Source organism: Eucyclogobius newberryi, unplaced genomic scaffold (assembly GCF_026437365.1).
Source record: "Eucyclogobius newberryi isolate DKJ021-1_F unplaced genomic scaffold, fEucNew1.0.hap1 SCAF_14, whole genome shotgun sequence".
Taxonomy (NCBI): Eukaryota; Metazoa; Chordata; class Actinopteri; order Gobiiformes; family Gobiidae; genus Eucyclogobius; species Eucyclogobius newberryi.
This window is the reverse complement of record NW_027315768.1, coordinates 36,864,037-36,889,036: the sequence shown is the minus strand read 5'-3', so window position 1 is coordinate 36,889,036 and position 25,000 is coordinate 36,864,037. Positions and strand designations below refer to the sequence as shown.

The 25,000-nt window shown below is 54.4% G+C and overlaps 1 protein-coding gene across 1 annotated transcript in view; it reads left to right on the top strand.

The window, feature by feature from the left end:
* Positions 1 to 25,000, top strand: part of esyt3 (extended synaptotagmin-like protein 3) — a 62,422-nt gene that overhangs the window by 18,557 nt on the left and 18,865 nt on the right. The window contains exons 8-19 of the mRNA XM_072445362.1: positions 1,005 to 1,125; positions 1,362 to 1,538; positions 2,921 to 3,003; positions 3,384 to 3,432; positions 3,923 to 4,012; positions 5,304 to 5,366; positions 6,398 to 6,454; positions 9,758 to 9,829; positions 9,915 to 10,001; positions 13,151 to 13,300; positions 14,449 to 14,801; positions 16,141 to 16,239. Coding sequence (XP_072301463.1) covers positions 1,005 to 1,125; positions 1,362 to 1,538; positions 2,921 to 3,003; positions 3,384 to 3,432; positions 3,923 to 4,012; positions 5,304 to 5,366; positions 6,398 to 6,454; positions 9,758 to 9,829; positions 9,915 to 10,001; positions 13,151 to 13,300; positions 14,449 to 14,801; positions 16,141 to 16,239 — 1,401 coding nt within the window. The remainder of the gene's footprint in view (positions 1 to 1,004; positions 1,126 to 1,361; positions 1,539 to 2,920; positions 3,004 to 3,383; positions 3,433 to 3,922; positions 4,013 to 5,303; positions 5,367 to 6,397; positions 6,455 to 9,757; positions 9,830 to 9,914; positions 10,002 to 13,150; positions 13,301 to 14,448; positions 14,802 to 16,140; positions 16,240 to 25,000) is intronic.

Genomic DNA, 25,000 nt, shown 5'->3' with positions numbered 1-25,000 from the left:
AGGTACACGTGCTGAGCCTTCAGGTACACGTGCTGAGCCTTCAGGTACACGTGCTGAGCCTTCAGGTACACGTGCTGAGCCTTCAGGTACATGTGCTGAGCCTTCAGGTACATGTGCTGAGCCTTCAGGTACATGTGCTGAGCCTTCATGTACACGTGCTGAGCCTTCAGGTACACGTGCTGAGCCTTCAGGTACATGTGCTGAGCCTTCAGGTACACGTGCTGAGCCTTCAGGTACACGTGCTGAGCCTTCAGGTACACGTGCTGAGCCTTCAGGTACACGTGCTGAGCCTTCAGGTACATGTGCTGAGCCTTCAGGTACACGTGCTGAGCCTTCAGGTACATGTGCTGAGCCTTCAAGTACACGTGCTTAGCCTTCAGGTACACGTGCTGAGCCTTCAGGTACATGTGCTGAGCCTTCAGGTACACGTGCTGAGCCTTCATGTACATGTGCTGAGCCTTCAGGTACATGTGCTGAGCCTTCAGGTACATGTGCTGAGCCTTCAGGTACACATGCTGAGCCTTCCGGTACACGTGCTTAGCCTTCAGGTACACGTGCTGAGCCTTCAGGTACACGTGCTGAGCCTTCAGGTACACGTGCTGAGCCTTCAGGTACATGTGCTGAGCCTTCAGGTACATGTGCTGAGCCTTCAGGTACACGTGCTGAGCCTTCATGTACATGTGCTGAGCCTTCAGGTACATGTGCTGAGCCTTCAGGTACATGTGCTGAGCCTTCAGGTACACATGCTGAGCCTTCCGGTACACGTGCTTAGCCTTCAGGTACACGTGCTGAGCCTTCAGGTACACTTGCTGAGCCTTCAGGTACACGTGCTGAGCCTTCAGGTACACGTGCTGAGCCTTCAGGTACACTTGCTGAGCCTTCGGGTACACGTGCTGAGCCTTCGGGTACACGTGCTGAGCCTTCGGGTACACTTGCTGAGCCTGCAGGTACACTTGCTGAGCCTTGTTAATGCCTGGTTGTCATGTCGTGTTTGTTGGTTGCAGTTCTCTGTCTGAGGACACCATCATGGACATCATCTCCTCCATCATGGTCCTTCCAAACCGCATGTGTTTCCCTCTCATCGACCAGGTCAAAGTGGACCAGATGAGGTTCCCCATGCCCCGGGTCAGGCTCCTCCTCCTCTGCTCCTCCTCCTCCTCTTCTCCTCCTCAGGGTGTAGTTCCTCTATTTGACCCTCTGCTCCTCCTGCGCCTCCTCAGGGTGTAGTTCCTCTATTTGACCCTCTGCTCCTCCTGCGCCTCCTCAGGGTGTAGTTCCTCTATTTGACCCTCTGCTCCTCCTGCTCCTCCTCAGGGTGTAGTTCCTCTATTTGACCCTCTGCTCCTCCTGCGCCTCCTCAGGGCGTGGTCCGTGTTCATCTGCTGGAGGCCCGGGACCTCATGGCCAAAGACACGTACATGATGGGTTTGGTCAAAGGGAAGTCAGATCCTTACGCCAAACTCAGAGTCGGAAACAGAAACTTCAAGAGCAAAACAGTGAAGGAAAATCTGCACCCGAAGTGGAACGAAGTCTACGAGGTCAGTCCTGGTTTAGTCTTGGTTTAGTCCTGGTTTAGTCCTGGTTTAGTCCTGGTTTAGACCTGGTTTAGTCTTGGTTTAGTCCTGGTTTAGTCCTGGTTTAGTCCTGGTTTAGTCCTGGTTTAGGCCTGGTTTAGACCTGGTTTAGTCCTGGTTTAGACCTGGTTTAGTCCTGGTTTAGTCCTGGTTTAGTCCTGGTTTAGGCCTGGTTTAGTCCTGGTTTAGTCCTGGTTTAGTCCTGGTTTAGACCTGGTTTAGTCCTGGTTTAGTCCTGGTTTAGTCCTGGTTTAGTCCTGGTTTAGACCTGGTTTAGTCCTGGTTTAGACCTGGTTTAGTCCTGGTTTAGTCCTGGTTTAGACCTGGTTTAGTCCTGGTTTAGTCCTGGTTTAGACCTGGTTTAGTCCTGGTTTAGACCTGGTTTAGTCCTGGTTTAGTCCTGGTTTAGTCCTGGTTTAGTCCTGGTTTAGACCTGGTTTAGACCTGGTTTAGTCCTGGTTTAGTCCTGGTTTAGTCCTGGTTTAGACCTGGTTTAGACCTGGTTTAGTCCTGGTTTAGACCCTGTTTAGTCCTGGTTTAGACCCTGTGTAGTCCTGGTTTAGTCCTTTTTTTAGTCCTGGTTTAGACCTGGTTTAGTCCTGGTTTAGACCTGGTTTAGACCTGGTTTAGTCCTGGTTTAGACCTGGTTTAGTCCTGGTTTAGTCCTGGTTTAGTCCTGGTTTAGTCCTGGTTTAGTCCTGGTTTAGTTCTGGTTTAGACCTGGTTTAGTCCTGGTTTAGACCTGGTTTAGTCCTGGTTTAGTCCTGGTTTAGTCCTGGTTTAGTCCTGGTTTAGTCCTGGTTTAGTTCTGGTTTAGTTCTGGTTTAGTCCTGGTTTAGACCTGGTTTAGGCCTGGTTTAGTCCTGGTTTAGTCCTGGTTTAGACCTGGTTTAGTCCTGGTTTAGACCTGGTTTAGTCCTGGTTTAGTCCTGGTTTAGTCCTGGTTTAGTCCTGGTTTAGACCTGATTTAGTCCTGGTTTAGACCTGGTTTAGTCCTGGTTTAGTCCTGGTTTAGACCTGATTTAGGTCTGCTCTCCTCCTGCTCTCCTCCTGCTCTCCTCCTGCTCTCCTCCTGCTCTCCTCCTGCTCTCTTCCTGCTCTCCTCCTGCTCCCCTCCTGCTCTCCTCCTGCTCTCCTCCTGCTCTCCTCTTGCTCTCCTCCTGCTCTCCTCTTGCTCTCCTCTTGCTCTCCTCCTGCTCTCCTCCTGCTCCTCTCCTGCTCTCCTCCTGCTCTCCTCCTGCTCCTCTCCTGCTCTCCTCCTGCTCTCCTCCTGCTCTCCTCCTGCTCTCCTCCTGCTCTCCTCCTCTCTCCAGCTGTGACTCAGTGCTGCCCCCTGTGGTCTTCAGTTTGTGGTGCACGAGGCTCCGGGGCAGGAGCTGGAGGTGGAGCTGTTCGACGAGGACACGGACAAAGACGACGCCCTCGGACGGTAAGAAGTAGATCTGTCGTAGCTGTGGAAGTAATAAAAGAGCGGGGACCAAGCACAGCCCTGTCTGACTCCTGAGGACCAGCACGTTCATACCAGCTACAGTTGAGCTCTGTATTAGGTTTGTCAGAAGTATTAAATATCAGATACGAATCGATACTAAAACTAGTAAAAACATCAACAGAACAAATGTGAGCTTTTCTTATCCGTCCACAATGTTTAATTAAAGAAAGTACTTTTAAGTCTAAGGTGTAAAAACCTTGAACAACAAAAAAAGTTTGAATTATTAGTGTCGAGAATCGAGTTTAAAATGTTCATTTGAGTCTTTTATAAGAAACAGAAGTGAATGTTCCTGAACTTGAGCGATTTCACTGTGAGTTCAGGTTCAATCTGGATCTGGGCGAAGTGAAGAAGAGCAAAGTGATGGACCAGGTACACACTCTGTTTACACTGTTTACCACTGACCATTGTTTATGTTTACTGATGTGTGTTTGTGTGTGTGTGTGTGTTTACTGTGTGTGTTTGTGTTTACTGTGTGTGTGTGTGTGTGTTTACTGTGTGTTTGTGTGTATGTTTACTGATGTGTGTGTTTACTGTGTGTGTGTGTATGTGTGTGTGTGTGTTTACTGTGTGTGTTGTGTGTGTTTACTGATGTGTGTGTTTACTGTGTGTGTTGTGTGTGTTTACTGATGTGTGTGTTTACTGTGTGTGTTGTGTGTGTTTACTGATGTGTGTGTTTACTGATGTGTGTGTTTACTGTGTGTGTGTGTGTGTGTTTGTGTTTACTGTGTGTTTGTGTGTGTGTTTACTGTGTGTGTTGTGTTGTGTGTGTTTACTGATGTGTGCTCACTGTGTGTGTGTTTACTGTGTGTGTGTGTTTTGTGCATGTGTGTGTGTGTGTGTTGTGTGTTGTGTGTTGCAGTGGTTCCCTCTTGAACAGGCTCAGTCTGGAGAGATTCACCTCAAACTGCAGTGGCTTTCTCTTCAAACCGACCCACATCTGCTCAAAGAGGTACAAACTTCAGGCGGACTTCAGGGGGATCTCAGGCGGACTTCAGGAGGACCTCAGGAGGACCTCAGGCGGACTTCAGGCGGACTTCAGGGGGACTTCAGGCGGACTTCAGGCGGACTTCAGGGGGACCTCAGAGGGACCTCAGAGGGACCTCAGTTGGACTTCAGGGGGACTTCAGGGGGACCTCAGGCGGACTTCAGGCGAACTTCGGGGGACTTCAGGGGGACTTCAGGGGGACCTCAGGGGGACTTCAGGAGGACCTCAGGCGGACCTCAGGCGGACTTCGGGGGACTTCAGGGGGACTTCAGGGGGACCTCAGGCGGACCTCAGGCGGACTTCAGGCGGACTTCAGGCGGACTTCAGGCGGACTTCAGGCGGACTTCAGGGGGACTTCAGGGGGACTTCAGGAGGACCTCAGGCGGACTTCAGGCGAACTTCGGGGGACTTCAGGGGGACTTCAGGGGGACCTCAGGCGGACCTCAGGCGGACCTCAGGCGAACTTCGGGGGACTTCAGGGGGACTTCAGGGGGACCTCAAGCGGACCTCAGGCGGACTTCAGGCGGACTTCAGGCGGACTTCAGGCGGACTTCAGGCGGACTTCAGGCGGACTTCAGGGGGACTTCAGGAGGACTTCAGGAGGACTTCAGGGGGACTTCAGGGGGACTTTAGGGATGATGGCCGCCTGGCTCAGTCAGGTCTGGCGAGCTGCGGTCGAATCTCTTTGATTTATCCGTCTTTATTCCGAGTTCACCTGAGGAGACTCCATATTTCCATGGAGCAGACGGATAATCATCTGGAACATGTCTAAGAAACCCACAAACTCTGCTCCAGATCAGACTGTGGTCCGGAGGAGACCCGGAGCGAGATAGACCCAGTGATTATGGGGGCTCTGCAGGAGGAAAATAAGAATACAAAGACAGATGTGGCCCTGACTGACCAAGTGAACCACCCGGAGAGTCCTGACCTTAGATGGAACCTGTGGACTGTCCAGAGGTCACTTAGGGTCAAGATCTGGTCAAGTTTATGGAGATCCCCGAATATCCAGGAGGAGCAGCGATGGAGCTAGCCTGCTTAGCTGTAGCATTGCTAGCCCGGTTCTCGGGGGTTTCTTAGGCATGTTCCGGAGATAAGTGTCCAGGCTCATTCTATGTCCCACAAATATGGAGTCTCCTCTGATCACGCAATCTCATCTTCATCTGAATGGAGTTCCAAGCTGCAGGAGCATCATAGGAGAAAGGCTTTCCCCAGTCAGACAGACCTCAGACCTCCTCACCGCTGTGTGTTGTTTCAGACTGGAGACGGTTTGGCGTGTGCGATGTTGAGCGTTTACCTGGACAACGCCACGGCTCTCCCGGTCAGTTTACACATCCAACATGTCACATCTGATCAAAGATGGAGTTTAGCTCTTTCCACACGATCAGCCTGAAAGAAGCTGGAACAGGGATTTCTGACTCTGCGATCCGGAGCCAAGCGCGCGGGATCCGGAGCCAAGCGCGCGGGATCCGGAGCCAAGCGCGCGGGATCCGGAGCCAAGCGCGCGGGATCCGGAGCCAAGCGCGCGGGATCCGGAGCCAAGCGCGCGGGATCCGGAGCCAAGCGCGCGGGATCCGGAGCCAAGCGCGCGGGATCCGGAGCCAAGCGCGCGGGATCCGGAGCCAAGCGCGCGAGATCCGGAGCCAAGCGCGCGGGATCCGGAGCCAAGCGCGCGGGATCCGGAGCCAAGCGCGCGGGATCCGGAGCCAAGCGCGCGGGATCCGGAGATCGCTTCACTTCCTTTTGGTTCTCTTTAAAGGTTTACTGAAACATGTGGCTCGGTGGTAAAGCAATCGCCCTCGAATTAGAAGGATGTTGGCCCCGAGAGTAAATGTGCACCTGACCCGGGGCCCCCAGAGTAAATGTGCACCTGACCCGGGGCCCCCAGAGTAAATGTGCACCTGACCCGGGGCCCCCAGAGTAAATGTGCACCTGACCCGGGGCCCCCAGAGTAAATGTGCACCTGACCCGGGGCCCCCAGAGTAAATGTGCACCTGACCCGGGGCCCCCAGAGTAAATGTGCACCTGACCCGGGGCCCCCAGAGTAAATGTGCACCTGACCCGGGGCCCCCAGAGTAAATGTGCACCTGACCCGGGGCCCCCAGAGTAAATGTGCACCTGACCCGGGGCCCCCAGAGTAAATGTGCACCTGACCCGGGGCCCCCAGAGTAAATGTGCACCTGACCCGGGGCCCCCAGAGTAAATGTGCACCTGACCCGGGGCCCCCAGAGTAAATGTGCACCTGACCTGTCGTTATTCTTCTCTTTCTTGTTTCTCTCACATTGAAAAATGAGACGACTTTAATGCTGTGTTTTATTTTTCATGTTTTAATACAACGTGGATCTGATGCAGAAAGACCAGAGCGAGTTCAGCCAACATCAGAGAGGCAAACACGGCAAAGAACCCAGGGTAAGAACCTAGTTCCTCAGATCTCAGGCGTGTGTGTGGTTCTAGTTCCTCAGACCTCAGGCGTGTGTGTGGTTCTAGTTCCTCAGACCGCAGGCGCGTGTGTGGTTCTAGTTCCTCAGACCTCAGGCGTGTGTGTGGTTCTAGTTCCTCAGACATCAGGCGTGTGTGTGGTTCTAGTTCCTCAGACCTCAGGCGTGTGTGTGGTTCTAGTTCCTCAGACCTCAGGTGTGTGTGTGGTTCTAGTTCCTCAGACCTCAGGCGTGTGTGTGGTTCTAGTTCCTCAGACCTCAGGCGCGTGTGTGGTTCTAGTTCTTCAGACCTCAGGCGCGTGTGGGTTTCTAGTTCTTCAGACCTCAGGCGCGGGTGTGGTTCTAGTTCCTCACACCTCAGGCACGTGTGTGGTTCTAGTTCTTCAGACCTCAGGCGTGTGTGTGGTTCTAGTTCCTCAGACCTCAGGCGTGTGTGTGGTTCTAGTTCCTCAGACCGCAGGCGCGTGTGTGGTTCTAGTTCCTCAGACCTGAGGCGCGGGTGTGGTTCTAGTTCCTCAGACCTCTGGCACGTGTGTGGTTCTAGTTCCTCAGACCTTGGGCACGTGAGTGGTTCTAGTTCCTCAGACCTCAGGCGTGTGTGTGGTTCTAGTTCCTCAGATCTCAGGCGCGGGTGTGGTTCTAGTTCCTCAGACCTCAGGCGTGTGTGTGGTTCTAGTTCCTCAGATCTCAGGCGCGTGTGTGGTTCTAGTTCCTCAGACCTCAGGCGTGTGTGTGGTTCTAGTTCCTCAGACCTCAGGCGTGTGTGTGGTTCTAGTTCCTCAGACCGCAGGCGCGTGTGTGGTTCTAGTTCCTCAGACCTCAGGCGTGTGTGTGGTTCTAGTTCCTCAGACCGCAGGCACGTGTGTGGTTCTAGTTCCTGCATAGATTCCGCTCAGGCTGATTCTCATTTGCATACAGCCTCTGCTTTGCACCAATCAGCTGGCAGCAGTGAAGCACATGACCGTTGCATCTTGTTTGCATGAGATGTTCCGGTTGGTTCTCTCGCTTCTGCTTCTGCATCAGAATGTGCTGCTGGTCTGGACGCTGTGCGGCTGCGTGTGGCGCCCTCTAGAGCCGGGAGTTGTTCAGAAGCAATAATGAGCAGAACCAACTCATAATGAACAGATAGTTTACTAAGCATGATTAGCAGGCTTAATAACGACTTAACGCACTCCGAACCACAACATCTAAACCTTCATTATGTTGTTACGCCGGACTTAATCAACTGAAGTCTTTGCCTCTGCTTTGTAACGGCAGATGAAGCTCCAGTTCATATAAAGTAGAGCCGGAATCACAAGCGTTTTGGTGCTAAATTAGAATGTCAAGTTTCATCCATAACACAAACAATAATAAAGAATAAATATAGCCGCAAGCGGCAATGATCGGCCCTCGCCACACCGCCGCCACGCCGCAAGAGGAGGGGGCGGGGCTAACGCGCCCCAATTGTCCTTTTATTACATCTACTACTTAATCTGTGACGCTGTCACATCTTCTCCCCTTTGTTTTACATCAAAAAGCAATTTTATTTTGAATTCTTGGCAAAATGTGCGGCTCTGCCGCACAGACACCGTGACTCTTAGAATAAAAATGTGAATAACTTTTGATGGTCCTGAAGATGAGTCTCACCACATTTCAGGTTAATAGGGCTGACGCCCTGAGGGGGAGGAGTTTGTGAAAGTCTAAAGTGTAAACATGTTCTGGTGATTTCCCCATTGGAATAACATGGGAGGTTTTGGTCATCGCTACGGCAACGACATAACAATTATGACATGGGTCATTGACTTTTTTGATGGGGCCAAAATTGAGTTTTGTCAAATTTCATATAATTTCGCAAAACTAAACATTTAACCTCCATATAAAATCTGTAGGGGGCGCTGTGGCTCCAAATTAATTTATTTCACTTCAAGTAGGTTTAGGGCAAAGAGTTTAACAACTGATTCTAATTTGACGCAATTCTGACTTTATCTGCGCAAACGGCAGAAATGTTAAATTTGGGAGATTTCTGAAATTCTTGCTAAAGTTTGTGGCTTCGCCGCACAGAGACCGTGACAGGGTCAATGTCATTTAATAACTTTTGATGTCCCACTCCTCAGTAGCATTTTCACACAATTTCAGCTTTTTAGAGCCAACGCCCTGGGAGGAGTTCGTAAAAGTACGACATTTGGAAAAACTCCCGAGTCATGCTTAGCCATTTTTGAACCAATATGGCCGACATTTGGTTGGGCGGACGGCGTTGCCGTAATAATATTTTTTACTTCTCTTGTCACCATCTACCTCTGCGCCAAATTTCATGATTCTACAATCAGATTTTTTTTGGGTCATTTCCTATCTCTCAATGCATTTTTGGTACATTTGGGGGCGCTGACGCGCCAATTTATTTTATTTTAGAAAAGGGAAATAGCCAGAATGTAGAGAGGCACGATTTTTAGAGGTGTGCAAATTTTTGTGACTTTTCGTCAATGTTCACTGGGTGAAAAATAGGGGGCGTGTCCCGAGAAGAAAGAAAGAAGAAAGAATAATATTCCGATGCGAAAACAATGTTTCCCATTTTTCAAATATCATAAACTATACATTTTCGGAAAGCGCTCGCGCTTTCCTACCTCATGGTGTGGGTCCCTGGTCACTGACGGGTACTTTCGTTAATTTTGAGTGGGCTCCGCCCACTTTGTGTTTTTGGCCCTCTATACAGTAATAATGTTCAATTTTTGCATTACATGCTTATATGAACCGAACATGCAAGAGATGGGGAACGTATTCGTGAGCTACTTAGGGCAAATGAGTGCTTTATATGGGGATGACGACCGCGAAATGTAAAGTGCTCGTTTAGTGTGCTCTTTTGCACGGGCTTTGCCCGTTTACAACGGTAATGTTCCATTTTCCTACTACTAATGAGTCTGCACAGGGCGTGCGTGAGGGAAGGAGTGCGTTAGTGAGTGTTTGGAAGTGGGCGAGCGCTTCGCGCTCGATTTCATGCGCACTACGTGCGCAGTTTCGCAGCCGTGCTTTGTACGGCCTTACAAGATTAATAGGCCTCTCGCCAGCTTGTGGCGCTCGGGCCTAATTAATGAATGAAGTTTGAGCTCATTCTGATTAAAGACGGGGAAAATATGGAAGTTCAGATGACATCGTCAACGTTTATGGTAAAAAATGAAGGTTGTGTGTAGAAGGTTGAACTGTAGAATGTTGTGCGTAGAAGGTTGTGCGTAGAAGGTTGTGTGTAGCAGTGTGTGTTTCAGGGTTGTGTCTCATCGCTCTTGTCGCTCGTCCCCTGCAGCTGACGAAGAGGACGGTGAACCCGAACTCGTTCGTGGAGCTGTCCGTGGACAAAGACGTGCAGAAAAGCAAAGTAACGACCCTGCATCGCTCACGGTGCTGCTGTTGTGTGTGTGTGTGTGTGTTGTGTGGCTGAAGCGTGTTTGTCGTGCCTGCAGGTGGCGTACGCGTCCAAAGACCCCGTCTGGGAGGAGGGCTTCACCTTCTTTGTGCACAGCATCAAGGCGCAGCAGCTGCAAGTGCAGGTCGGCTCTACAATCCCACTTTTAAACACCGCACCAAAACTGCTCAAATGCTAAAAAACTGCATCTGTGTGTGTGTTGTGTGTCTCTGTGTGTGTGTTGTGTGTATCTGTGTGTGTTGTCTGTGTGTGTGTGTGTGTTGTGTGTCGTTGTGTGTGTTGTCTGTGTGTGTTGTGTGTCTCTGTGTGTGTTGTGTGTCTCTCTGTGTGTGTGTTGTGTGTCTGTTTGTTGTGTGTCTCCGTGTGTGTTGTGTATCTCTGTGTGTGTTTGTTTGTGTGTGGCCTGTGTGTGTGTTATGTGTGTTTGTGTCTCTGTGTGTTGTGTGTCTCTGTGTGTCTCTGTGTGTGTTGTGTGTCTCTCTGTGTGTGTGTTGTGTGTCTGTGTTTGTTGTGTGTCTCTGTGTGTGTTGTGTATCTCTGTGTGTGTTTGTTTTTTGTGTGGTCTGTGTGTGTGTTATGTGTGTTTGTGTCTCTGTGTGTATGTGTGTGTTGTGTGTCTCTGTGTGTGTTGTGTGTCTCTGTGTGTGTTGTGTGTCTGTGTGTCTCTCTGTGTGTGTGTTGTGTGTGTGTTTGTGTCCGTGTGTGTTGTGTCTCTGTGTGTGTTGTGTGTCTCTGTGTGTGTGTTGTGTGTGTGTCTCTGTGTGTTGTGTGTGTCTCTGTGTGTGTGTCTGTGTGTGTTGTGTGTGTCTCTGTGTGTGTGTCTGTGTGTTTTGTCTGTATGTTTGTTTTGTGTGTCTCTGTGTGTCTGTTTGTTGTGTGTCTCTGTGTGTGTTGTGTGTCCCTGTGTGTGTTGTGTGTCCCTGTGTGTGTTTTGTGTCCCTGTGTGTGTTGTGTGTCCCTGTGTGTGTTGTGTTTCTCTGTGTGTTGTGTGTGTCTCTGTGTGTGTGTCTCTGTGTGTGTTGTGTGTCTCTGTTTGTGTGTCTCTGTGTCTGTTGTGTGTCTCTGTGTGTGTTGTGTGTGTCTCTGTGTGTGTCTGTGTGTGTTGTGTGTCTCTGTGTGTGTTGTGTGTCTGTGTGTGTGTGTGTCTCTGTGTGTGTGTTGTGTGTCTCTGTGTGTGTTGTGTGTCTCTGTGTGTGTTGTGTGTCTCTGTGTGTGTTGTGTGTCTCTGTGTGTGTTGTGTGTCTCTGTGTTGTGTGTCTCTGTGTGTTGTGTGTCTCTGTGTTGTGTGTCTCTGTGTGTGTTGTGTGTCTCTGTGTGTGTTGTGTGTCTGTGTGTGTGTCTGTGTTGTGTGTCTCTGTGTGTGTTGTATGTCTCTGTGTGTGTTGTGTGTCTCTGTGTGGTGTGTCTCTGTGTGTGTGTTGTGTGTCTCTGTGTGTGTGTTGTGTGTCTCTGTGTGTGTTGTGTGTCTCTGTGTGTGTGTCTCTGTGTGTGTTGTGTGTCTCTGTGTGTGTTGTGTGTCTCTGTGTGTGTTGTGTGTCTCTGTGTGTGTTGTGTGTCTCTGTGTGTTTTGTGTGTCTCTGTGTGTGTTGTGTGTGTCTCTGTGTGTGTTGTGTGTGTCTCTGTGTGTGTTGTGTGTGTTGTGTGTGTCTCTGTGTGTGTTGTGTTTCTCCGTGTGTGTTGTTTGTGTCTCTGTGTGTGTGTCTCTGTGTGTGTTGTGTGTCTCTGTGTGTGTTGTTTGTGTCTCTGTGTGTGAGTCTCTCTGTGTGTTGTGTGTCTCTGTGTGTGTTGTGTGTCTCTGTGTGTGTTGTTTGTGTCTCTGTGTGTGTCTCTGTGTATGTTGTGTTTCTCTGTGTGTGTTGTTTGTGTCTCTGTGTGTGTGTCTCTGTGTGTGTTGTGTGTGTTGTGTGTCTCTGTGTGTGTTGTGTGTCTCTGTTTGTGTTGTGTGTCTGTTTGTGTTGTGTGTCTCTGTGTGTGTTGTGTGTCTCTGTGTGTGTTGTGTGTCTCTGCGTGTGTTGTGTGTCTCTGTGTGTGTTGTTTGTGTCTGTGTGTGTGTGTTGTTTGTGTGTGTTGTGTGTCTCTCTGTGTGTTGTTTGTCTCTGTGTGTGTCTTGTGTCTCTGTTTGTGTTGTGTGTCTCTGTGTGTGTTGTGTGTGTCTGTTTGTGTTGTGTGTGTCTGTGTGTGTTGTGTGTCTCTGTGTGTGTTGTGTGTCTCTGTGTGTGTTGTGTGTCTCTGTGTGTGTTGTGTGTGTCTGTTTGTCTCTGTGTGTGTCTCTGTGTGTGTTGTGTGTCTCTGTGTGTGTTGTGTGTGTCTGTGTGTCTCTGTGTGTGTTGTGTGTGTCTGTGTGTCTCTGTGTGTTGTGTGTCTCTGTGTGTGTTGTGTGTCTCTGTGTGTGTTGTGTGTCTCTGTGTGTGTTGTGTGTCTCTGTGTGTGTTGTTTGTGTCTCTGTGTGTGTGTCTCTGTGTGTGTTGTATGTCTCATTGTGTGTCTCTGTGTGTGTTGTGTGTCTCTGTGTGTGTTGTGTGTCTCTGTGTGTGTTGTTTGTGTCTCTGTGTGTGTGTCTCTGTGTGTGTTGTATGTCTCATTGTGTGTCTCTGTGTGTGTTGTGTGTCTCTGTGTGTGTTGTGTGTGTCTGTGTGTGTTGTGTGTCTCTGTGTGTGTTGTGTGTCTCTGTGTGTGTTGTTTGTGTCTCTGTGTGTGTGTCTCTGTGTGTGTTGTATGTCTCATTGTGTGTCTCTGTGTGTGTTGTGTGTCTCTGTGTGTGTTGTGTGTCTCTGTGTGTGTTGTGTGTCTCTGTGTGTGTTGTGTGTGTCTGTGTGTGTTGTGTGTCTCTGTGTGTGTTGTATGTCTCATTGTGTGTCTCTGTGTGTGTTGTGTGTCTCTGTGTGTGTTGTGTGTCTCTGTGTGTGTTGTGTGTGTCTGTGTGTGTTGTGTGTCTCTGTGTGTGTTGTATGTCTCATTGTGTGTCTCTGTGTGTTGTGTGTCTCTGTGTGTGTTGTGTGTCTCTGTGTGTGTTGTGTGTGTCTGTGTGTGTTGTGTGTCTCTGTGTGTGTTGTATGTCTCATTGTGTGTCTCTGTGTGTGTTGTGTGTCTCTGTGTGTGTTGTGTGTCTCTGTGTGTGTTGTGTGTGTCTGTGTGTGTTGTGTGTCTCTGTGTGTGTTGTATGTCTCATTGTGTGTCTCTGTGTGTGTTGTGTGTCTCTGTGTGTGTTGTGTGTCTCTGTGTGTGTTGTGTGTGTCTGTGTGTGTTGTGTGTCTCTGTGTGTGTTGTGTGCAGGTGAAGGAGCCAGAGAAGAAGGTTCCTCTGGGCGTCCTGTCTCTTCCTCTGTCTCGTCTGCTGCACGTCTCAGGCATGACTCTGGACCAGCGCTTCCTGCTGGAGAGATCCGGCGCTACAAGTCAGATCAAGCTGAAGGCCACGCTGAGGGTGCGAGACCATTGTCCAAGTGTCGTGTCCAAGTGTCGTGTCCAAGTGTCGTGTCCAAGTGTCGTGTCCAAGTGTCGTGTCCAAGTGTCGCGTCCAACTGTCGCGTCCAACTGTCGCGTCCAACTGTCGCGTCCAACTGTCGCGTCCAACTGTCGCGTCCAACTGTCGCGTCCAAGTGTCGCGTCCAAGTGTCGCGTCCAAGTGTCGCGTCCAACTGTCGCGTCCAAGTGTCGCGTCCAAGTGTCGCGTCCAAGTGTCGCGTCCAAGTGTCGCGTCCAAGTGTCGCGTCCAAGTGTCGCGTCCAAGTGTCGCGTCCAACTGTCGCGTCCAACTGTCGCGTCCAACTGTCGCGTCCAAGTGTCGCGTCCAAGTGTCGCGTCCAAGTGTCGCGTCCAAGTGTCGCGTCCAAGTGTCGCGTCCAAGTGTCGCGTCCAACTGTCGCGTCCAACTGTCGCGTCCAACTGTCGCGTCCAACTGTCGAGTCCAAGTGTCGTGTCCAAGTGTCGTGTCCAAGTGTCGTGTCCAAGTGTCGCGTCCAAGTGTCGCGTCCAACTGTCGCGTCCAACTGTCGCGTCCAACTGTCGCGTCCAACTGTCGCGTCCAACTGTCGCGTCCAAGTGTCGCGTCCAAGTGTCGCGTCCAAGTGTCGCGTCCAAGTGTCGCGTCCAACTGTCGCGTCCAAGTGTCGCGTCCAAGTGTCGCGTCCAACTGTCGCGTCCAAGTGTCGCGTCCAAGTGTCGCGTCCAAGTGTCGCGTCCAAGTGTCGCGTCCAAGTGTCGCGTCCAAGTGTCGCGTCCAACTGTCGCGTCCAACTGTCGCGTCCAAGTGTCGCGTCCAAGTGTCGCGTCCAAGTGTCGCGTCCAAGTGTCGCGTCCAAGTGTCGCGTCCAAGTGTCGCGTCCAACTGTCGCGTCCAAGTGTCGCGTCCAACTGTCGCGTCCAACTGTCGCGTCCAACTGTCGCGTCCAAGTGTCGCGTCCAACTGTCGCGTCCAAGTGTCGCGTCCAACTGTCGCGTCCAACTGTCGAGTCCAAGTGTCGCGTCCAACTGTCGTGTCTTTGTGTTTTCCTCTAAACAAAAAAACTTTCATCATTAAAGAACTCAAACACCAGTAGTTCCTGTCACTCACTGTCACGTCTCATGTTGTAGATTCTGACAGAAGAGAAACCTCCTCCGAAGATCGACCCCTCCTCAGCGTCCTCCAATCGCAGCCCTCCTCCAGGCTCCGCCCCTCTGACACAAAGCTCCACCCCTCTGGCTCGAAACGCCGCCGCCTGGTCCCAGGCCCCGGCCCAGGCCCCGGTCCAGGCCCCGGTCCAGGCCCCGGTCCAGGCCCCGGTCCAGGCCCCGGGCTCCGGTCCTAAACCCTCTGGGCCGGGGTCGCACTCGCTGCAGTCGCCCACGTCCTCCAGCATGAGGCGCTACGACTCCCAGAGCCTGCTCTCCGACAACTCCATCGCCTCATCACGCTTCGACCTGGCAGAGGGCTCCCGCTTCCCCGAGTGAGTCCCCGACAGGGTCCCAGAGTGAGTCCCCGACAGGGTCCCCGAGTGAGTCCCCGACAGGGTCCCCGAGTGAGTCCCCGACAGGGTCCCAGAGTGAGTCCCCGACAGGGTCCCCGAGTGAGTCCCCGACAGGGTCCCCGAGTGAGTCCCCGACAGGGTCCCCGAGTGAGTCCCCGACAGGGTCCCCAAGTGGGTCCCCGACAGGGTCCCCAAGTGAGTCCCCGACAGGGTCCCCAAGTGAGTCCCCGACGGGGTCCGTGTGAGTCCCCGAGTGAGTCCCCGAGAGGGTCCCCGAGTGAGTCCCCGACAGGGTCCCCAAGTGAGTCCCCGACGGGGTCCGTGTGAGTCCCCGAGTGAGTCCCCGAGAGGGTCCCCGAGTGAGTCCCCGACAGGGTCCCCGAGTGAGTCCCCGACAGGGTCCCCAAGTGAGTCCCCGACAGGGTCCGTGTGAGTCCCCGAGTGAGTCCCCGACAGGGTCCCCGAGTGAGTCCCCGACAGGGTCCCCAAGTGGGTCCCTGACAGGGTCCCCAAGTGAGTCCCCGACAGGGTCCCCAAGTGAGTCCCCGACGGGGTCCGTGTGAGTCCCCGAGTGAGTCCCCGAGAGGGTCCCCGAGTGAGTCCCTGACAGGGTCCCCAAGTGAGTCCCCAACGGGGTCCGTGTGAGTCCCCGAGTGAGTCCCCGACAGGGTCCCCGAGTGAGTCCCCGACAGGGTCCCCAAGTGAGTCCCCGACAGGGTCCCCAAGTGAGTCCCCGACAGGGTCCGTGTGAGTCCCCGAGTGAGTCCCCGACAGGGTCCCCGAGTGAGTCCCCGACAGGGTCCCCAAGTGAGTCCCCGACAGGGTCCGTGTGAGTCCCCGAGTGAGTCCCCGAGAGGGTCCTCGAGTGAGTCCCCGACAGGGTCCCCAAGTGAGTCCCCGACAGGGTCCCCAAGTGAGTCCCCGACAGGGTCCGTGTGAGTCCCCGAGTGAGTCCCCGAGAGGGTCCCCGAGTGAGTCCCCGACAGGGTCCCCGAGTGAGTCCCCGACAGGGTCCCCAAGTGAGTCCCCGACAGGGTCCGTGTGAGTCCCCAAGTGAGTCCCCGAGAGTGTCAGAGAGAGGGTCCCCCGAGGGACTATATATATATATATATATATATATATATATAATTCTGATGCCACTGTCTTTGTTCTTAAAACTCTCTTCGTGGTTTTTAGAGTCTTTTCTAAAAGGTCAAAGTCTTGCTGGTTTACATGTGAACGCTGTGCAGAGGTCACAGCGCTTCATTGACCTCTGACCCCTTGTGGCATTGACCTCTGACCTCTGACCCATGGTGGCATTGACCTCTTGTGTTTCCAGAGCCGTGAGGAACCACAGCGGCTCGTTTGGAGAGATCCACCTCACAGTGAAGTACACGGCTCTGAGGAGCAAGCTCATCGTGCTGGTGGACGCCTGCAGGTCAGAGGTCACCTCCTCCTCCTCCTCCTCCTCCTCCTCCTCACTCTGGTCACATGTCTCCTCCTCCTCCTCCTCACTCTGGTCACATGTCTCCTCCTCCTCCTCCTCACTCTGGTCACATGTCTCCTCCTCCTCCTCCTCCTCACTCTGGTCACATGTCTCCTCCTCCTCCTCCTCCTCACTCTGGTCACATGTCTCCTCCTCCTCCTCCTCCTCACTCTGGTCACATGTCTCCTCCTCCTCCTCCTCCTCACTCTGGTCACATGTCTCCTCCTCCTCCTCCTCCTCACTCTGGTCACATGTCTCCTCCTCCTCCTCCTCCTCACTCTGGTCACATGTCTCCTCCTCCTCCTCCTCCTCACTCTGGTCACATGTCTCCTCCTCCTCCTCCTCCTCACTCTGGTCACATGTCTCCTCCTCCTCCTCCTCCTCACTCTGGTCACATGTCTCCTCCTCCTCCTCCTCCTCACTCTGGTCACATGTCTCCTCCTCCTCCTCCTCCTCACTCTGGTCACATGTCTCCTCCTCCTCCTCCTCCTCCTCACTCTGGTCACATGTCTCCTCCTCCTCCTCCTCCTCCTCACTCTGGTCACATGTCTCCTCCTCCTCCTCCTCCTCCTCACTCTGGTCACATGTCTCCTCCTCCTCCTCCTCCTCCTCCTCACTCTGGTCACATGTCTCCTCCTCCTCCTCCTCCTCCTCCTCACTCTGGTCACATGTCTCCTCCTCCTCCTCCTCCTCCTCACTCTGGTCACATGTCTCCTCCTCCTCCTCCTCACTCTGGTCACATGTCTCCTCCTCCTCCTCCTCCTCCTCACTCTGGTCACATGTCTCCTCCTCCTCCTCCTCACTCTGGTCACATGTCTCCTCCTCCTCCTCCTCACTCTGGTCACATGTCTCCTCCTCCTCCTCCTCCTCCTCACTCTGGTCACATGTCTCCTCCTCCTCCTCCTCCTCCTCACTCTGGTCACATGTCTCCTCCTCCTCCTCCTCCTCCTCCTCACTCTGGTCACATGTCGTCTCCTCCTCCTCCTCCTCACTCTGGTCACATGTCGTCTCCTCCTCCTCCTCCTCACTCTGGTCACATGTCTCCTCCTCCTCCTCCTCCTCCTCCTCCTCACTCTGGTCACATGTCTCCTCCTCCTCCTCCTCCTCACTCTGGTCACATGTCTCCTCCTCCTCCTCCTCCTCCTCACTCTGGTCACATGTCTCCTCCTCCTCCTCCTCCTCCTCCTCACTCTGGTCACATGTCTCCTCCTCCTCCTCCTCCTCCTCCTCACTCTGGTCACATGTCTCCTCCTCCTCCTCCTCCTCCTCCTCACTCTGGTCACATGTCTCCTCCTCCTCCTCCTCCTCCTCCTCACTCTGGTCACATGTCTCCTCCTCCTCCTCCTCCTCCTCCTCACTCTGGTCACATGTCTCCTCCTCCTCCTCCTCCTCCTCCTCACTCTGGTCACATGTCTCCTCCTCCTCCTCCTCCTCCTCCTCACTCTGGTCACATGTCTCCTCCTCCTCCTCCTCCTCCTCCTCCTCACTCTGGTCACATGTCTCCTCCTCCTCCTCCTCCTCCTCCTCACTCTGGTCACATGTCTCCTCCTCCTCCTCCTCCTCCTCCTCACTCTGGTCACATGTCTCCTCCTCCTCCTCCTCCTCACTCTGGTCACATGTCTCCTCCTCCTCCTCCTCCTCACTCTGGTCACATGTCTCCTCCTCCTCCTCCTCCTCACTCTGGTCACATGTCTCCTCCTCCTCCTCCTCCTCCTCCTCACTCTGGTCACATGTCTCCTCCTCCTCCTCCTCCTCCTCCTCACTCTGGTCACATGTCTCCTCCTCCTCCTCCTCCTCCTCCTCACTCTGGTCACATGTCTCCTCCTCCTCCTCCTCCTCCTCACTCTGGTCACATGTCTCCTCCTCCTCCTCCTCCTCCTCACTCTGGTCACATGTCTCCTCCTCCTCCTCCTCCTCCTCACTCTGGTCACATGTCTCCTCCTCCTCCTCCTCCTCCTCACTCTGGTCACATGTCTCCTCCTCCTCCTCCTCCTCCTCACTCTGGTCACATGTCTCCTCCTCCTCCTCCTCCTCCTCCTCCTCCTCACTCTGGTCACATGTCTCCTCCTCCTCCTCCTCCTCCTCCTCCTCCTCCTCACTCTGGTCACATGTCTCCTCCTCCTCCTCCTCCTCCTCCTCCTCACTCTGGTCACATGTCTCCTCCTCCTCCTCCTCACTCTGGTCACATGTCTCCTCCTCCTCCTCCTCACTCTGGTCACATGTCTCCTCCTCCTCCTCCTCCTCCTCACTCTGGTCACATGTCTCCTCCTCCTCCTCCTCCTCCTCACTCTGGTCACATGTCTCCTCCTCCTCCTCCTCCTCCTCCTCCTCACTCTGGTCACATGTCTCCTCCTCCTCCTCCTCCTCCTCCTCCTCCTCCTCACTCTGGTCACATGTCTCCTCCTCCTCCTCCTCCTCCTCCTCCTCCTCCTCCTCCTCACTCTGGTCACATGTCTCCGTCTCCTCCTCCTCCTCCTCCTCCTCCTCCTCCTCACTCTGGTCACATGTCTCCGTCTCCTCCTCCTCCTCACTCTGGTCACATGTCTCCGTCTCCTCCTCCTCCTCACTCTGGTCACATGTCTCCGTCTCCTCCTCCTCCTCACTCTGGTCACATGTCTCCTCCTCCTCCTCCTCCTCACTCTGGTCACATGTCTCCTCCTCCTCCTCCTCACTCTGGTCACATGTCTCCTCCTCCTCCTCCTCCTCCTCCTCACTCTGGTCACATGTCTCCTCCTCCTCCTCCTCCTCCTCCTCACTCTGGTCACATGTCTCCTCCTCCTCCTCCTCCTCCTCCTCCTCCTCACTCTGGTCACATGTCTCCTCCTCCTCCTCCTCCTCCTCCTCCTCACTCTGGTCACATGTCTCCTCCTCCTCCTCCTCCTCCTCACTCTGGTCACATGTCTCCTCCTCCTCCTCCTCCTCCTCCTCACTCTGGTCACATGTCTCCTCCTCCTCCTCCTCCTCCTCACTCTGGTCACATGTCTCCTCCTCCTCCTCCTCCTCCTCCTCACTCTGGTCACATGTCTCCTCCTCCTCCTCCTCCTCCTCACTGTGGTCACATGTCTCCTCCTCCTCCTCCTCCTCCTCCTCACTCTGGTCACATGTCTCCTCCTCCTCCTCCTCCTCCTCACTCTGGTCACATGTCTCCTCCTCCTCCTCCTCCTCCTCCTCACTCTGGTCACATGTCTCCTCCTCCTCCTCACTCTGGTCACATGTCTCCTCCTCCTCCTCACTCTGGTCACATGTCTCCTCCTCCTCCTCCTCCTCACTCTGGTCACATGTCTCCTCCTCCTCCTCCTCCTCCTCACTCTGGTCACATGTCTCCTCCTCCTCCTCCTCCTCACTCTGGTCACATGTCTCCTCCTCCTCCTCCTCCTCACTCTGGTCACATGTCTCCTCCTCCTCCTCCTCCTCACTCTGGTCACATGTCTCCTCCTCCTCCTCCTCACTCTGGTCACATGTCTCCTCCTCCTCCTCCTCCTCCTCCTCCTCCTCACTCTGGTCACATGTCTCCTCCTCCTCCTCCTCCTCACTCTGGTCACATGTCTCCTCCTCCTCCTCCTCCTCCTCCTCACTCTGGTCACATGTCTCCTCCTCCTCCTCCTCCTCCTCACTCTGGTCACATGTCTCCTCCTCCTCCTCCTCCTCACTCTGGTCACATGTCTCCTCCTCCTCCTCCTCCTCACTCTGGTCACATGTCTCCTCCTCCTCCTCCTCCTCCTCACTCTGGTCACATGTCTCCTCCTCCTCCTCCTCACTCTGGTCACATGTCTCCTCCTCCTCCTCCTCACTCTGGTCACATGTCTCCTCCTCCTCCTCCTCACTCTGGTCACATGTCTCCTCCTCCTCCTCCTCACTCTGGTCACATGTCTCCTCCTCCTCCTCCTCCTCACTCTGGTCACATGTCTCCTCCTCCTCCTCCTCCTCACTCTGGTCACATGTCTCCTCCTCCTCCTCCTCCTCACTCTGGTCACATGTCTCCTCCTCCTCCTCCTCCTCCTCCTCCTCCTCCTCCTCACTCTGGTCACATGTCTCCTCCTCCTCCTCCTCCTCCTCCTCCTCCTCCTCCTCACTCTGGTCACATGTCTCCTCCTCCTCCTCCTCCTCCTCCTCCTCCTCACTCTGGTCACATGTCTCCTCCTCCTCCTCCTCCTCCTCCTCCTCCTCCTCCTCACTCTGGTCACATGTCTCCTCCTCCTCCTCCTCCTCCTCACTCTGGTCACATGTCTCCTCCTCCTCCTCCTCCTCCTCCTCCTCCTCCTCACTCTGGTCACATGTCTCCTCCTCCTCCTCCTCCTCCTCCTCCTCCTCCTCACTCTGGTCACATGTCTCCTCCTCCTCCTCCTCCTCCTCACTCTGGTCACATGTCTCCTCCTCCTCCTCCTCACTCTGGTCACATGTCTCCTCCTCCTCCTCCTCACTCTGGTCACATGTCTCCTCCTCTCCTCCTCACTCTGGTCACATGTCTCCTCCTCCTCCTCCTCACTCTGGTCACATGTCTCCTCCTCCTCCTCCTCACTCTGGTCACATGTCTCCTCCTCCTCCTCCTCCTCACTCTGGTCACATGTCTCCTCCTCCTCCTCCTCCTCACTCTGGTCACATGTCTCCTCCTCCTCCTCCTCCTCACTCTGGTCACATGTCTCCTCCTCCTCCTCACTCTGGTCACATGTCTCCTCCTCCTCACTCTGGTCACATGTCTCCTCCTCCTCCTCACTCTGGTCACATGTCTCCTCCTCCTCCTCACTCTGGTCACATGTCTCCTCCTCCTCCTCACACTGGTCACATGTCTCCTCCTCCTCCTCCTCCTCCTCACACTGGTCACATGTCTCCTCCTCCTCCTCCTCCTCCTCCTCCTCCTCACTCTGGTCACATGTCTCCTCCTCCTCTCCTCCTCCTCACTCTGGTCACATGCCTCCTCTCCTCCTCCTCCTCCTCCTCCTCCTCCTCCTCCTCCTCACTCTGGTCACATGTCTCCTCCTCCTCACTCTGGTCACATGTCTCCTCCTCCTCACTCTGGTCACATGTCTCCTCCTCCTCACTCTGGTCACATGTCTCCTCCTCCTCACTCTGGTCACATGTCTCCTCCTCCTCACTCTGGTCACATGTCCCTCCTCCTCCTCCTCCTCCTCACTCTGGTCACATGTCTCCTCCTCCTCCTCCTCCTCCTCACTCTGGTCACATGTCTCCTCCTCCTCCTCCTCACTCTGGTCACATGTCTCTCCTCCTCCTCCTCCTCCTCACTCTGGTCACATGTCTCCTCCTCCTCCTCCTCCTCCTCACTCTGGTCACATGTCTCCTCCTCCTCCTCCTCCTCACTCTGGTCACATGTCTCCTCCTCCTCCTCCTCCTCACTCTGGTCACATGTCTCCTCCTCCTCCTCCTCCTCACTCTGGTCACATGTCTCCTCCTCCTCCTCCTCCTCCTCCTCCTCCTCCTCCTCCTCACTCTGGTCTCATGTCTCCTCCTCCTCCTCCTCCTCCTCCTCACTCTGGTCACATGTCTCCTCCTCCTCCTCTCTCATCTCCTCCTCCTCCTCACTCTGGTCACATGTCTCCTCCTCCTCCTCCTCCTCACTCTGGTCACATGTCTCCTCCTCCTCCTCCTCCTCCTCCTCCTCACTCTGGTCACATGTCTCCTCCTCCTCCTCCTCCTCCTCACTCTGGTCACATGTCTCTCTCCTCCTCCTCCTCCTCCTCACTCTGGTCACATGTCTCCTCCTCCTCCTCCTCCTCCTCACTCTGGTCACATGTCTCCTCCTCCTCCTCCTCCTCACTCTGGTCACATGTCTCCTCCTCCTCCTCCTCACTCTGGTCACATGTCTCCTCCTCCTCCTCCTCCTCCTCACTCTGGTCACATGTCTCCTCCTCCTCCTCCTCCTCCTCCTCACTCTGGTCACATGTCTCCTCCTCCTCCTCCTCCTCACTCTGGTCACATGTCTCCTCCTCCTCCTCCTCCTCCTCCTCCTCCTCCTCCTCCTCACTCTGGTCACATGTCTCCTCCTCCTCCTCTCCTCCTCCTCACTCTGGTCACATGTCTCCTCCTCCTCCTCCTCCTCCTCCTCCTCCTCACTCTGGTCACATGTCTCCTCCTCCTCCTCCTCCTCACTCTGGTCACATGTCTCCTCCTCCTCCTCCTCCTCCTCACTCTGGTCACATGTCTCCTCCTCCTCCTCCTCCTCCTCACTCTGGTCACATGTCTCTCCTCCTCCTCCTCCTCCTCACTCTGGTCACATGTCTCCTCCTCCTCCTCCTCCTCCTCCTCACTCTGGTCACATGTCTCCTCCTCCTCCTCCTCCTCACTCTGGTCACATGTCTCCTCCTCCTCCTCCTCCTCACTCTGGTCACATGTCTCCTCCTCCTCCTCCTCCTCACTCTGGTCACATGTCTCCTCCTCCTCCTCTCCTCCTCCTCACTCTGGTCACATGTCTCCTCCTCCTCCTCCTCCTCACTCTGGTCACATGTCTCCTCCTCCTCCTCCTCCTCCTCACTCTGGTCACATGTCTCCTCCTCCTCCTCCTCCTCCTCACTCTGGTCACATGTCTCCTCCTCCTCCTCCTCCTCACTCTGGTCACATGTCTCCTCCTCCTCCTCCTCCTCACTCTGGTCACATGTCTCCTCCTCCTCCTCCTCCTCCTCACTCTGGTCACATGTCTCCTCCTCCTCCTCCTCCTCCTCACTCTGGTCACATGTCTCCTCCTCCTCCTCCTCCTCCTCACTCTGGTCACATGTCTCCTCCTCCTCCTCCTCCTCCTCCTCACTCTGGTCACATGTCTCCTCCTCCTCCTCCTCCTCCTCCTCACTCTGGTCACATGTCTCCTCCTCCTCCTCCTCCTCCTCACTCTGGTCACATGTCTCCTCCTCCTCTCCTCCTCCTCCTCACTCTGGTCACATGTCTCCTCCTCCTCCTCCTCACTCTGGTCACATGTCTCCTCCTCCTCCTCCTCCTCACTCTGGTCACATGTCTCCTCCTCCTCCTCCTCCTCCTCCTCACTCTGGTCACATGTCTCCTCCTCCTCCTCCTCCTCCTCACTCTGGTCACATGTCTCCTCCTCCTCCTCCTCCTCACTCTGGTCACATGTCTCCTCCTCCTCCTCTCCTCCTCACTCTGGTCACATGTCTCCTCCTCCTCCTCCTCTCTCCTCACTCTGGTCACATGTCTCCTCCTCCTCCTCCTCCTCCTCACTCTGGTCACATGTCTCTCTCCTCCTCTCTGGTCTGTCCTCCTCTCTCACTCTGGTCACATGTCTCCTCCTCCTCCTCCTCCTCACTCTGGTCACATGTCTCCTCCTCCTCACTGACCTCCTCCTCACTCTGGTCACATGTCTCCTCCTCCTCCTCCTCCTCACTCTGGTCACATGTCTCCTCCTCCTCCTCCTCCTCCTCCTCACTCTGGTCACATGTCCTCCTCCTCCTCCTCCTCCTCACTCTGGTCACATGTCTCCTCCTCCTCCTCACTCTGGTCACATGTCTCCTCCTCCTCCTCCTCACTCTGGTCACATGTCTCCTCCTCCTCCTCCTCACTCTGGTCACATGTCTCCTCCTCCTCCTCCTCCTCACTCTGGTCACATGTCTCCTCCTCCTCCTCCTCCTCACTCTGGTCACATGTCTCCTCCTCCTCCTCCTCCTCACTCTGGTCACATGTCTCCTCCTCCTCCTCCTCCTCACTCTGGTCACATGTCTCCTCCTCCTCCTCCTCACTCTGGTCACATGTCTCTCCTCCTCCTCCTCCTCACTCTGGTCACATGTCTCTCCTCCTCCTCCTCACTCTGGTCACATGTCTCCTCCTCCTCCTCACTCTGGTCACATGTCTCCTCCTCCTCCTCACTCTGGTCACATGTCTCCTCCTCCTCACTCTGGTCACATGTCTCCTCCTCCTCCTCACTCTGGTCACATGTCTCCTCCTCCTCCTCACTCTGGTCACATGTCTCCTCCTCCTCCTCACTCTGGTCACATGTCTCCTCCTCCTCCTCACTCTGGTCACATGTCCTCCTCCTCCTCCTCACTCTGGTCACATGTCTCCTCCTCCTCCTCACTCTGGTCACATGTCTCCTCCTCCTCCTCACTCTGGTCACATGTCTCCTCCTCCTCCTCACTCTGGTCACATGTCTCCTCCTCCTCCTCCTCACTCTGGTCACATGTCTCCTCCTCCTCCTCCTCACTCTGGTCACATGTCTCCTCCTCCTCCTCACTCTGGTCACATGTCTCCTCCTCCTCCTCACTCTGGTCACATGTCTCCTCCTCCTCCTCACTCTGGTCACATGTCTCCTCCTCCTCCCTCCTCACTCTGGTCACATGTCTCCTCCTCCTCCTCACTCTGGTCACATGTCTCCTCCTCCTCCTCACTCTGGTCACATGTCTCCTCCTCCTCCTCACTCTGGTCACATGTCTCCTCCTCCTCTCACTCTGGTCACATGTCTCCCTCCTCCTCCTCACTCTGTCACATGTCTCCTCCTCCTCCTCACTCTGGTCACATGTCTCCTCCTCCTCCTCCTCCTCACTCTGGTCACATGTCTCCTCCTCCTCCTCACTCTGGTCACATGTCCTCCTCCTCCTCCTCACTCTGGTCACATGTCTCCTCCTCCTCCTCACTCTGGTCACATGTCTCCTCCTCCTCCTCACTCTGGTCACATGTCTCCTCCTCCTCCTCACTCTGGTCACATGTCTCCTCCTCTCCTCACTCTGGTCACATGTCTCTCCTCCTCCTCACTCTGGTC